The sequence below is a fragment of the Giraffa tippelskirchi genome, chromosome 14 (genome assembly GCF_054371585.1).
Source record: "Giraffa tippelskirchi isolate mGirTip1 chromosome 14, T2T-mGirTip1v1.2.pri, whole genome shotgun sequence".
NCBI classification, from domain to species: domain Eukaryota; kingdom Metazoa; phylum Chordata; class Mammalia; order Artiodactyla; family Giraffidae; genus Giraffa; species Giraffa tippelskirchi.
In genome coordinates, this window is record NC_137288.1 from 71,995,845 (window position 1) to 72,010,181 (window position 14,337).

General features: G+C 42.0%; 1 protein-coding gene across 2 annotated transcripts in view; it reads left to right on the forward strand.

The window, feature by feature from the left end:
* Positions 1 to 14,337, forward strand: part of PHLPP1 (PH domain and leucine rich repeat protein phosphatase 1) — a 257,597-nt gene that overhangs the window by 113,451 nt on the left and 129,809 nt on the right. For both annotated transcript variants that reach the window (XM_081562281.1, XM_081562280.1), the window contains exon 3: positions 4,678 to 4,803. In XM_081562281.1, coding sequence (XP_081418407.1) covers positions 4,678 to 4,803 — 126 coding nt within the window. The remainder of the gene's footprint in view (positions 1 to 4,677; positions 4,804 to 14,337) is intronic.

Sequence of the window (14,337 nt, forward strand, 5' to 3'; positions counted from 1 at the left end):
TAGGGCCACAGTCTGTTTCTTAACTTCTCTGTGATGTTGGTCATTTGCGGAAGCAAATTTAATATAACTGTTTATTAAATACCCTCTGTAGGGAAGCCACTTTGCTTGGCATCCCAGAAATACCAAGGCACCATCTCTGCCTTTGAATAGCTTATAATTTACTGTCTGGAAGTGAAGGATGGACTCCACAGTATGTCCTCCACAGAGGTGCAAGAGGGTAGTGGGGGAGATAGTGGAAGGGGGGATTCCGTTCTGTGGGGCGAATCAGGGGGCTTGTGATAAAGGAGGTAGCAGTTACGGTAGAACTCGAAGAGCAAAAAAGCTCTGGACATCTAAAGAAGAAGATCAGAAAGATGATTGCGCTCTGAGAAGCAGCCGCGGGAAAGCAGTGAGTGGTGTTCAGGTAAGGTCAGAGGATCCAGTTGTAATTAGCATTTTCATTCAGAGCTAGAGACTTGTTCTGTTTCCCAGGCCTGTTATTGAATGCACTTCTACCATTGAGTGAATCGAAAGTTAATAGCTTCTTTTTCTCACAGACAAACCTTGTAAAACCTGTTTTGTGCTACGCCTTTAAAAATAATGGAGTATGTTGAAAAATTGGGTCTTTTAATACCTGTTAACCAAGGTAGGAAAAAATAATTCACTCTTTGCAGTCTGAGTATTCTTTAATCTGTGTTCCTTTTCTCATTCTGTTCTGTTGTTAAAAAACTGAGAGAAAAGTGAAGGAATTTTTGTTCTGCTTTGTTTGATTTATGTAAGAGCTAGAAATGGTGAGTGAGATAGCTGGGTCATAACCCAGCTGTGATCGCTGTAGCGGTGAACCTTCACACAACACGTGAGCATGATCATTAGTTTACGTTTTCAAATGTAGAATTCAAGTATGAAGTTAAATAAAGCTTTATTAAAGCTTCATTGTTGATAAACATTTAATAAGTTTTTGTTCACTGTGCAATTATTGTGTTTAATTTCTCCTTTAAAATTTGACATAAAATTTAGGTAAGTTATTTAAACTAACCCTTGAGGTAGTACTTGTCAAGTCAGGAAGCATAATAAGTCGAGTAACTGTAACTTATTACTCATTTTAGAAATCACAGCAGGATCAATACTAGTGTTTCTGCTGGAGTTCTCGTTTTGCCTGTCACATTACCTCCTCCTAACCTAGAGAAATCCACTGTCCTTGAATAGGTATTCCTTATTCTCTTACTTTTTTGAATAAATGTTATCGTATGACTTTGTTTTGACCTTATGAAACTGGGACCCTCCTGTTTGTGGCTCCCTGTGGCTGAGCTCCTCACTCAGGGTGTGTCTCAGGGTGAGAGCCCCTGTTGCTTCGCTGTGTTTCGTTTTCATTTCTCTGTCATGTTACGCTCTGTGTGTGTTCCAGGTTTCCAAAATTTCTCAAGTTATTTTCTTATTGATGGACATTTGGGTTGCTTCTAGTTTGTTATGAAAAATGCTCCTGAGATAGTCTTATTTTGATATGCCTCCCGGTATACAAGTGGTTTTTCTAGAGCAGCAGTTGTTAACTCTTGTTACTGGCCTGAAGGGTCATTTGGTAAATGTACAAGCATTTTGATTGTCAAATGAATGGATAGTCAGTTGACGTAGGTTTAGTTATGCTGTAGTAACAAAACGCCCAGATCTCAATGACTAACAGTTATTTCTCTCTCACACTATTTGTCCAGTGTGGGTTGGCGGAGATTTCTTTTTTCAAATAATTATGTAGGGACTCAGCCTGATGGAGGCCCCGTCTCTTACAATATTGTAACGTGGCTTCCTTTGCTCTTGGGCGGGGGAAGAGGTAACTGGAGAGTCATTCGCTGGCTCTTGTATATTTGGCTGTAGAGGTGACACGTGCAGCTTCTGCCCATGGCTCACTGACTAGTCGCATGAGTCCACCTAAAGTGCAAAGACTGTGGGAAAAGTAGATGGTGTGCTTGGTGAATACTAGTATCTTTTTCTGCAAGGGGACACTATTGGCATTTAAAGTGCGTGGACTCAGAAAGTAAAATGTCAGGCAAAAATATTCGACAGTCCTGCACAGTGCACACAAAAAATATTCAACCCAAAATTTCTGTGATGCCTGCCTTGAGAAATACCTCTCTTAGGAATGCAGTTGCTGGGCTGTGGGGCGTATATGCACGTTCACTCGGACAGGAGGAGACCCAGTTGTTTCCAAGGGCGTTGCGCCGTTTCATGCCCACGTTGGTACAAGTGTTCCTGCTTCTCTCCATCTCCACCAGACTTTATTGAGGTGTGGCTGGCACACAGCGCACTGTACGTTAACATGCTGTGCATCTCGATAACAGAAACATGCTTCTTTGTACCCTTTTGTCCTGCTTTTCTGCTCACTCCTACCCATTCCCAAAAAACACAGACTGATTTCTGTCAATACAGATCAGTTTAAATAGCATTTGTAAAAAATAATATTTTCTTTTTGGTGTACAGAAATGTGGTTGATTTTTGAGTATTAATCTTATATCCAGTCACCTTGCTAAGTTTTCTTAATTTCTTCTAAAGTCTCTGGACTTTTACATGTTTGCTGTGCAGCTGATCAGTCCATGTTCAGATAATGGCCGTTTTCTCTCTTCCTCAGTGCATGTCTTTGTCTCGCTGTGATGGCCGGCACTCTAGCGCAGTGTTGAGCAAAAAGAAGTAAGAGAGTGACATCCCATCATTAACAGTGACGTTTGCCTTAGATAAATACCCTTTGTTGGCTTAAGTGAGTTATCTGTGTTCTTAGTTTGATAAAGAATTTTTATCATGAATGATGAATGGGTGGAGAATGTTACCAGAAGCTTTTTCTGCAACTGTGGGGGTGACCATATGACTTTCTTTTTTAATCTGTTAACGTGATTAATGATTTTATAGTTCCAGTAACGTTAAACCATCTTTCCTGAGGTAAATCCAACGTTTGTTCTCGATATATTTTTTTCCGTATTGCTGAATTCTGATGCAACAGTTTGTTCAAGATAAGTATTCATAACTAAGGTTGGCCTTTAATTTTCCTTTTTTTACTGGTCTGATCTGTTTTGGGTTATACTGGCCTCAGAACAGGTTGGGGTCTTTTTCTTTTCTTGTTTGGTGGATTAGTTTGCACTGGTCTATTTCTTGGATTTTTTATAAAACTCACCTACAAAATCATATGGTCCTGAACTTTTCTTGATAATTAAAAAAATACTAAGTTTTTTTTTAATGGTAATAAAACTATCTGTGTCTTTTCTCTTGACTTGGTGTTGGACTTCCCAAGTGGTGCTAGTGGTGAAGAACCTGCCTGCTGGTGCGGGAGACCTGAGACGTGGGCTCAGTCCCTGGGCGTCCCGTGGACAGAGGGGCCTGCGGGGCTGCCGTCCACAGTGCCACAAATCAGACATAACTGAAGTGACTCAGCATTAACAAAATATATTTTTCAAAAAATTTGCCACAAAATTATTTATAATAGTCTCTCTTTAATCCCTGCTTAATATATTGTCTTCCTTTTCGTTATGAATATATATCTCTTCAATTGATATCATTGATCAATATCAATTGATATTCAATTTTGTTAGCCTTTTCAAAGAATTACTATTTTGCTTTGTTAATGTTGTCTATTGTATTTGATTTTCATTTTATTAACTTCTGCTTTTTATTATCATGTTACTTCTGCTTCAGTTCACTTTTGTTTTTGATATTTTTTCCCTAAGTTTACTAGATGCATGGCCAATTAAATTAATCTTCTGCCTTCTTTTCTAATATGAGTATTTAAAATAAAATTTCCTCTGTGTACCTGCTTTTTATTACAGTCCATAAATTTCAATATTAATATTTTTAATGGTCTAGTTCTGAGAATTTCTAAATTTTGACTGCAGTTTCTTTTTTTTTTTAACCTGTGAGTTTTTTAGAAGTGTATTAATTTTCTAAACATAGATTTTTAATTTATTTATTTATTACTGATTTTTAATTTGACTTTATTTTGGTCCCAGAACATAGTCTGTGTGACATTGATCTTTTTGAATGGTTTTGCATTTTCTTTGTGACTTGATTTGTGGTCATTTTTGTAATTGAGACATAGGAAAACATTCATTCTTTAAGTAAAAGATAGGTGTGTAGTATCATGTTACTTTATTGTTTGGACTTTTTCGCCTTATGAAGAATTTATTGGGAGTAGAAATTTGATTCGACTGTATCACTGAATTATTGGGACTTGGAATTTCTCACGGTAGGGTTTTGCTTCAGGTTAATCTCAATTTCACAATAAACTAAAAGAAAAAAAAAAACTTAACATGCTTGAAGACCTCTTTTTAAAAAGGCATGTAATTCAGAGCAATACAAAAGTCCCCAAGTGAAAATCCACCTGCAGTAAAAATTCTTCAGTAAAATCTTAACTGCAGATCTTCCTAAGAGGAAGTAAGAACCTCGAGAGTATAGAAGGATAAGAAAGGTAGTCTGTTCCAGTCTTGAACAGGAAGATGAGAATTTCACTACTGAGGGGAAATCTAACGAAGGTAAAACCCCCTTTTGGTTTCCTTGTAATTCAGATTGGCTGGTCAGACTTGGGAGCTTCCATGTTTGAAGCAGTGAGAGGGGCAGAGAGGGGTGAATGCAAAGCCATCCAGTCCCCCTGGTTCAGGGAGGAGGGGATGAGCTATGTGTGTGTCCTGCTTTCTGATGTGTTTTTGTCACTGTTTGTTTTTATAGGTAGAAGAAGTGAAAAAGCACCAGCACTGTTTAGCATTTAGTTCTTCTGGGCCTCAAAGCCAGACCTACTACATATGTTTTGATACATTCACCGAGTATTTAAGGTGGCTCCGACAAGTCTCCAAGGTAAGCAGGGTGCTGTTCAGCTTCTGGCTGGTTCAAGAGTTGCTTCTGCCTTGCAAAATATAGTTATACACTCTGTTTTTTTTCTTTTTCCTCCAACTACTGCCAGTAGTTAGCAGTGTTTAGTCTTTTTGAAAGCTCACTTTCGTGAAAAGTAGCTTTTTAAAACTTGTGTGTTCATTTGCCATTTTTGTTTATACTTAAAAAAGAATTCAGTAGGTAGGCTGTCATTATTATCTTGATGGTATAGAGAAGGAACATGAGGTTGAGAAATTTAAGGGACTGGCCCAGGGTAGGACAACTAGAAAACCACAGAATACCCAGAAGTTGTCACAAATTTCCCCTTTTCCTCGGCCCATCTCTTCTGATAAGCAGGCTAATCTTGTACCATCTCCCTTTCACCTTTTCAGCTTACGTCTTTTGAATGACTTAATTTCTTTTTTTGTCTTAACTATTTTTACCGCTTTATAGTCCGCTGTTTAAGTAAAATTACCTTGACTTTTGAAACAAAATACCTCTGTGTGTGTGTACAGGAACCCATGGTAAAGTGATAAATAGGATAAAGAAATGGTTGTAATTCAGGTGCTGTGTGTGAGGGTATTTTTTACGTCCCCTTTGTGGAATTATGTACAGTGGGTTAGATGGCAGTACTTTGTGCCTTGGTTTTGGGTGTTTATGAAATGATGAAACCTCCCTAGGGTGCAGAAGAATTAAAATGGAATTTGCTTTCATATTTTTGAGTTTATAATCCAGTTTGTCATTCAAGTTTGGTATGATTCACACTGCGGCATGATGTAATTATTTGTCAAGTGAATGAGTAACTTTGAAAGGAATAACTTTGTAAAGCAGTTAAGAGAAAAGAGAATATTGTTTAGAAAATCATTCTGACTGCATTCTCTGGTGATAATGATATTCTTAGGAACGTTAGTTTTTCCTTTTAGAGATGCTATGGACAGGGTTTAGTTTGACAGAACTGAGAAGCTTCTCCCAATCTCATAGGCAGCTGAAGCTTCCAAGTGTACAGGACGCTTCCCCTACTAGAGAAAATGGGAAAGATGACACTTCACCTTCAGATATGCATGTAGAATTAATGTGATGTAATAGGCAACCAGTACATCCATCTCATTGTTTTGAAATTACTCTTGCGGTTGCCAATGTGAGGAGACAAATACTATATAATACTGTGCTTTTAACATTAAGTGGTTGTGTGGGTTCAGAGCAGTAAGTTGATGGCCCACACTCTATTCAGAATAAAATGCCAAACTGGTCAAGGTGCCATTTAAATTTCTTTCTGCATGGAAATGTTGATTTTTTTTTTAAGTAAACTTTTTGTGTTGGAATAATTTTCTATTTACAGAAAAGTTGCAAAAACAGTATAGACAGTCTCCATATACTCCTCCTTCAGTTTCCCAAACATCTAATATTACCGTGATCCATATGTTGAAACTCAGTAATGTACTGATGTTGGTCCATTGCTCTGAATTTATTTATATTTTACCAGTTTTTCCATTAATGTCATTTTTCTGTTCCAAGATGGAGTCTAGGGCACCGCAGCATATTTGACTGTCATGTCTCCCTTGTCTGCCCTGGGCTCTGACAGCAGCCTTTTGGAGTGAAGTAATGCAGAATGGCAGACACTGGGGAGAAAGATTTCTTTCTGAAAAGTCAAGGTAGGGGGACAGAGGGCAAATATTTTAATAAATGCAGATTTTAGATAGATACAGTGTCTTCCTTTTCTCCAACCTTAAAACCCAGATTCACATTTCAAGACTTTTAGAAGTTATTATAGTTAGTGAATTAAAAGGAAATGAGGTGTGAGGGGCTGGTTAAAGAGGTTAGGAATTATGGAAGGAGTAAGGGTGGGAAGTCCCTGCTTGGGTATGAAGCCCGTGTAAAATATGGCCACACTCTTTAAACTTTGTATGTCCAGGACAGTCCTGTGATAGGGTCTTTTCCTTTGACCCAGCTTCCTAGGAGCGTGGGTTGGAACGGCTGGGAAGAGGGTGGGAACTCAGTCCCGTTGGGATAGCGTGTGTCTGGGGACGTGGAGGGGTGCAGGCTGCCGGTCACAAGTCACTTCCACTTCTGGCTTCCCCTTTCCATCGTCTGTTCTTCCTCACATGTAGCTCTTAGGAAGTTATACAGTTGAGTCACTTGGAGTCACTATGGAAACAGTTTCTTTTTCTTGTCTTCTTACTGAGAAACAAAACATTCACAGAATGGATTATCCATATCCTGATGTTTAAATGAGGATTCATTTTAATAATAAGTATCTGAAAGAAAGACAAACCAACACCAGAAAGAAATATCTGAGTTTCTGATTTTTAATGACCATCCTTACCCCAGTCAGGTTGGAAGGATAAAGAGAAGTGAATTCCAATGATTTTTGATTTAAAATGAATTAGGTCATTAATTTAAAATGAAAGCTATTTTCAGTTTATGCTTCTGGATGTTAGCTACAAGAAAAATGTTAATCTTTGTTCTAATTTTTTATTTGATTCTGTGAACATTTATAAAAGGTTATTAATTAGCTGACTTCTACCAAGATAGGCTCCTATATTTGTATTATTTTTTCAACTTCATCTGGGGACTTAGTGTTGCGTGCCAAAACAACACCCAAGGCTGTCCCTGTAGAGTTTTTAATTTGGATCGGATGTTAGTGGTAGATGTTGTGGAGGAAATAGCTCCTTGGGGAGGATTATTTAATACAATATCGATTGTAAAGGCATCCCTGAAATATTAATGCAGGTATGCTTTAGAAAGTCAGCAAACATCCTATTGTATATGGTGTAAAAAGGACTCTGTTTACCCAACATGGATACATGTCCAGTGTTTTTTTTTTAATATTTAAAAAATTTTGTTTTAATTATGAAAGTATGATAATGCATTTATAGGAGACTTGGAAAATACAGAACAAAGTTACATATAGTTCCACTATGTATTACAATTATTTTTTTAGGTAGGTAACTTTAGATTTTTAGTTGGAGTTTCAGTATCAAACTCTCAAAAATTAATAGAATGGATAGACAAGTAGAAAGGATATAGTAGACCTTATGAGCACTGTGAATCAGTTCAACACGATTAAGATTTATGCAGTTTTCACACAATAGCAGGATACAAATTCTATTCAAGTTCCTGTAGACTGTAAACCAGGAGACACTGGAACATATCCAGGGACATAAAACAAGGTGCAAAAATTTTGTGGCCTAAAGGTATTGAAATCATACACTCTGTTCTCTTATCACTGTGGAATTAGGTTCAGTTCAGGTCAGTCACTCAGTCGTGTCCAACTCTTTGCGACCCCATGAACCGTAGCACGCCAGGCCTCCCTGTCCATCACCAAGTCCTGGAGTTTACCCAAACTCATGTCCATTGAGTCGGTGATGCCATCCAACCATCTCATCCTCTGTGGTTCCCACTCCCCCCACCTTCAATCTTTCCCAGCATCAAGGTCTTTTCAAATGAGTCAGTTCTTCGCATCAGGTGGCCAAAGTATTGGAGCTTCAGCTTCAACATCAGTCCTTCCAATGTACACACAGGACTGATTTCCTTTAGGATGGACTGGTTGGATCTCCTTGCAGTCCGAGGGACTCTCAAGAGTCTTCTCCAACACCACAGTTCAAAAGCATCAGTTCTTCTGTGCTCAGCTTTCTTTATAGTCCAACTCTCATATCCATACATGACCACTGGAAAAGCCATAACCTTGACTAGGCAGACCTTTGTTGACAGAGTAATGTCTCTGCTTTTTAATATGCTGTCTCGGGTGATCATAACTTTCCTTCCAAGGAGTAAGCATCTTTTAATTTCATGGCTGCAGTCACCATCTGCAGTGATTTTGGAGTGCAAGAAATAAAGTCTATCGCTGTTTCCCCATCTATTTGCCATGAAATGATGGGACTAGATGCCATTAGGTTAGAAACCAAATATCGAAAGATACTTGAAAATAACCCATGTATTTTCAAGTGCAGTGTGACATTTACCAAGAACATGTGAAGCGTGGTTGGAGGGATAGTGCTGTGGGGGTGAGGGGGTAGTTGTGGGAAGGAAATTTCAGAGGCGCTCCGGTCAGATGCACGAGGAGCTCTCTAGACATGCTGGCTGGACTGTCCACCTTTGTGGCCCGCTTTGTCGCATGGATTTGTTTCAGACATACTGACTGATCCCGTGAATTCTTTTCAGACTGAGTCTGCATGTGAATCTATTGCCTGAAGACATACTTATTTTTAAGGTCCTAGTCACTTCTGCAACACTCTGTTGTCCCACTTGAAAGTTTGTTTCTTGATTTCAAGGAAGACGAAAGGGGACTCAGATCACTGGTTTAGTGCTGGGCAGGAATGTTGGATTTTTGGCTTGTTTCTGTTGTATTCCCCCCCTCCCCAAGCCCCATGCAATAAGTATTCAAGTAATTTAATTAAATTAATTGAAGTATGCATGGAGGTGTTTTTAACTTTTCATTACAGGAAATGTTAAATATTCAGAAGCAGAAATAATTGCCCCCGTACCTGTGACTCATCGTTCGCAGAGGTCAGCCTGTGGCCAGATGTGTGTACGGGTGTGGCCCCACACGTGCGTTCACACGGCGTAAGGCCCACAGGTCTCTCTCCTTGCTGATGAGTGCTTAACACTGTGCCTGTGGCTGTGACAGTGCTTATCCCTCTCTCTCTTAGTGTCAGTCATAGTATTTTAATTCTAGGCTTTTTCTTTATTTAATGAAAAAAAATAAAAAGTGACCATGTTGAAGTTGCTGTGGTATTTTGGTTCACCCTCAATATGCATAGCGTAGGCCAGTCAGAGTCCCATCTCGTGTGGAATTAAAGATCATGTGAAATGATGAGTAAACATCACCCTTTGTATAAGAATAAGATATATGGTCAGTCACAGTCAAACTTTTGCCTTCATGTGCTTAAAAAGAGCGTCTTATTGTCCAGATTTTACTCAAAGAGCACATCACTAACCAGAGTCAGGTCTTTCTTGTGTAATAGGATTGTTTCCAGCATATTGATCTGTGTCATTTGATGCAGTTGCAAGGAAACCTGTAAGGTCGCTTAGCATCTTGTACACATATTTGACCTCTTAGCCTGAAGTGTAATTTTGGGAGTGTGCTGTGTTTTGTCAGTGTGGCTGGTCGCTTGTCTTTCCGGGTTGTGCTGTGGTTGGTTACATTGGGGTTATAAGGGTAAGAAGTTGTACTCAATCCTGTTCTGCCAAGATGCCAAGGGCTTCAAAGGAGTTTTGCAGGAAGCTCCTCATTCACATTTTGTACCCATTCTTTAGATAAAGGATCAGGGTCATTAGACCATGGCAGTCTATCATGTCTGTGGTAGAATCTGAAGTAGAATGGAGGGTCTGAGTGACATAGATTTTAGTTTATAAAATGTCACCCCTATACCTAGAATATTGCTTTTGTACCAATTCTGTAGTGAAGATATGAGAAAAATTTGAAAATTCAGTATATGAAATGTTTAGGGTGAGGAGGTAGTGAGCAGGCAGAGTCCTGAGGAGTGAACGGGCCTTCACCCCGAGGCAGGGTGGAAGCACGTATCAGGGAGAGGCAACACGTCTGCAGGGACATCTGCGCGGAGCGGGACGGTGCCCGCGTCACCCTGTCTGTGCAGAGCGGGACGGTGCCCGCGTCACCCTGTCTGTACATAGCGGGATGGTGCCCGTGTCACCCTGTCTGTGCAGAGCGGGACGGTGCCCACGTCACCCTGTCTGTGGAGCAGGATGGTGCCCACGTCACCCTGTCTGTACAGAGCGGGACGGTGCCCGCGTCACCCTGTCTGTACAGAGCAGGACGGTGCCCACGTCACCCTGTCTGTGGGGCGGGACGGTGCCTGTGTCACCCTGTCTGTGTAGAGCGAGACGGTGCCCGCGTCACCCTGTCTGTGGAGCGGGATGGTGCCCGCGTCACCCTGTCTGTACAGAGCGGGACGGTGCCTGCGTCACCCTGTCTGTACAGAGCGGGACGGTGCCCACTTCACCCTGTCTGTGGGGCGGGACGGTGCCCGTGTCACCCTGTCTGTGTAGAGCGGGACGGTGCCCGCGTCACCCTGTCTGTGGAGCGGGATGGTGCCCGCGTCACCCTGTACAGAGCGGGACGGTGCCCGCACCACTCTGTCTGTGGAGCGGGATGGTGCCAGCGTCACACTGTCTGTGCAGAGCGGGACAGTACCCATGTCACCCTGTCTGTACAGAGCGGGACGGTGCCCGCGTCACCCTGTCTGTGGAGCGGATGGTGCCCGCGTCACCCTGTCTGTACAGAGTGGGACGGTGCCCACGTCACCCTGTCTGTACAGAACGGGACGGTGCCCGCATCACTCTGTCTGTGGAGTGGGATGGTGCCAGCGTCACCCGGTCTGTGCAGAGCGGACGGTGCCCATGTCACCCTGTCTGTGGAGCAGACGGTGCCCGCGTCACCCTGTCTGTACAGAGCGGGACGGTGCCTGTGTCACTCTGTCTGTGGAGCGGGATGGTGCCCGCGTCACCCTGTCTGTACAGAGCGGATGGTGCCCATGTCACCCTGTCTGCGGAGGGGATGGTGCCCACGTCACCCTGTCTGTACAGAGCAGGACGGTGCCCGCGTCACCCTGTCTGTGGGGCGGGACGGTGCCCGCGTCACCCTCTCTGCGCAGTGTGACGGGGAGCAGGGAATCACAAGGGAGAAAGCGCTGCCTGTTTGGCTTCTTTTGTGCTCGTTCATTCTATTTTCCTGGGAAAACTTGACTACGTTACTCACTAGTTTAACTAAATTTTCCAATAGGGTAATGGATTTGTTCCACAGAAATTCATACTGTGGAATCTTTCCTTGTTATAGATATAAATAGCAGTTTATGAAATTAGGGAGCTTAGAAATTCTGCTTTGAATTTAAACTAATTTAAACTAATGGTAAAGTACTTTGGATTACATTAAATTTTGTTTTTGTAATACATAAGACTGATTAGGTTAGTGAAAATAAAATGATCTCTTTGCAGTTATAATGATACTTCATCTTGTTTCCACATCACTAATCCCCGCCCCCCCCACACCCCACCATGGTAACTGTTGGTTCTGAAATCCTAGTTAATATATCTCTAAAGGAGGGGTTTTTCCTTCATTCTAAGTCATTTCCTTTTAAAATGACCTAGTTCTCTTTTCTTCACAGTTTTTCAGTCCACTTTCGTGCTGATGAAAAAGCTAGCTAGTTTCCTTACCGCGTCCTGAGCGAACCCCTCTTGGGGAAGCAGTTCTGCCTCCCTGCTTCCCTGTGAAGCTCACCGGCCCTCAACTCCCTCCTCCCAGCCCCCTGCCCTCCCTACCCTGGTCTTTCCGCACCTCTGCTTCCGGGCTGCAGGGTAAGGGTAGTGAGGCGGGATGAGAGGGTACTTACCCCACCCTTTCTCTGTACCAGGCACGCTTCCGGGCTCCACTTCTAGCATCCAGACTTGAGCAAAGGGAAGAAATGCGTTCCTCACCTGTGTTTTATCTGTATGTCGTTGTTAATCTTTAATAAAATACATTCTAGGTTTCAAGAAAGGAACTTAACAGCCATGTTTTAAAGTAACAGTATGTGATTTTAAGATTGGGAAGTACTTGCCAAAAACATAATGTTCCTTGTAGTTTTCTGGAATAATTGCCTTAACAATGATTTGACGTTTTCTTTCAGAGTGGTCTTGGGCCTTCCCTGGCAGCCCAGTGGTTAAGACGGCTCGCTCCCACTGCAGGGCCCGGGTTCCTGCTCAGGAAATAATCCTGCGTGCCTCGCAGTGAGGCCAGTAGACAGACTGATAAATAAGATGGTCTCTTGCCACTTTATTTTTTAAAAGTGTTCTTTAACCTTAAGTTCTAGTCATCATCAAGTGTCTCTTAGTTGAGTGACTTAGCATTTAAGATTTGAGAAGGACCTTGTGGATTTCCAGACTTACTTCCCTCCTAAATAAACAAGGACTTCCAGACTTCTTCCCTCCTAAATAAACAAATATTTCAAATACTCAAAGATGATGCTGTGAAAGTGCTGCACTCGATATGCCAGCAAATCTGGAAAACTCAGCAGTGGCCACAGGACTGGAAAAGGTCAGTTTTCATTCCAATCCTAAAGAAAGGCAATGCCAAAGAATGCTCAAACTACCGCACAATTGCACTCATCTCACACACTAGTAAAGTAATGCTCAAAATTCTCCAAGCCAGGCTTCAGCAATACGTGAACCGTGAACTCCCAGATGTTCAAGCTGGTTTTAGAAAAGGCAGAGGAACCAGAGATCAAATTGCCAATATCCGCTGGATCATCGAAAAAGCAAGAGAGTTGCAGAAAAACATCTATTTCTGCTTTATTGACTATGCCAAAGCTTTTGACTGTGTGGATCACAATAAACTGTGGAAAATTCTTCAAGAGATGGGAATACCAGACCATCTGACCTGTCTCTTGAGAAACCTGTATGCAGGTCAGGAAGCAACAGTTAGAACTGGACATGGAACAACAGACTGGTTCCAAATAGGAAAAGGAGTACGTCAAGGCTGTATATTGTCACCCTGCTTATTTAACTTATATGCAGAGTACATCATGAGAAACGCTGGGCTGGAAGAAACACAAGCTGGAATCAAGATTGCCGGGAGAAATATCAATAACCTCAGATATGCAGATGACACCACCCTTATGGCAGAAAGTGAAGAAGAACTAAAGAGCCTCTTGATGAAAGTGAAAGAGGAGAGTGAAAAAGTTGGCTTGAAGCTCAACGTTCAGAAAACTAAGATCATGGCATCTGATCCCTTCACTTCATGGGAAGTAGATGGGGAAACAGTGTCAGACTTTATTTTTTGGGGCTCCAAAATCACTGCTGATGGTGATTGCAGCCATGAAATTAAAAGATGCTTACTCCTTGGAAGGAAGATTATGGCCAACCTAGATAGCATATTTAAAAGCAGAGACATTACTTTGCCAACAAAGGTCCATCTAGTCAAGGCTATGGTTTTTCCAGTGGTCGTGTATGGATGTGAGAGTTGGACGGTGAAGAAAGCTGAGCGCCGCAGAATTGATGCTTTTGAACTGTGTTGTTGGAGAAGACTCTTGAGAGTCCCTTGGACTGCAAGAAGATCCAACCAGTCCATCCTAAAGGAGATCAGTCCTGGGTGTTCATTGGAAAGACTGATGTTGAAGCTGAAACTCCAATACTTTGGCCACGTCACTCAAAGAGTTGACTCATTGGAAAAGACCCTGATGCTGGGAAGGATTGGGGGCAGGAGGAGAAGGGGACGACAGAGGATGAGATGGTTAGATGGCATCACCGACTCAATGGACATGGGTTTGGGTAAACTCTGGGAGTTGGTGATGGACAGGGAGGCCTGGCGTGCTGCGATTCATGGGGTCGCAAAGAGTCAGGCACGACTGAGCGACTGAACTGAAATAAACAAGGGCTATAGCGTTTCAGACACCTATGGTGTCTCACAAGACAGTTCTTCCTTAGAAGTGAGCTGAGATCTTTATCCCTGTACCTTTGGCTCACTGCTCTCTCGCTTAACCCAAGGTAATCATTGCACTCCCTCTCCTGTTTGATGAACTCTTA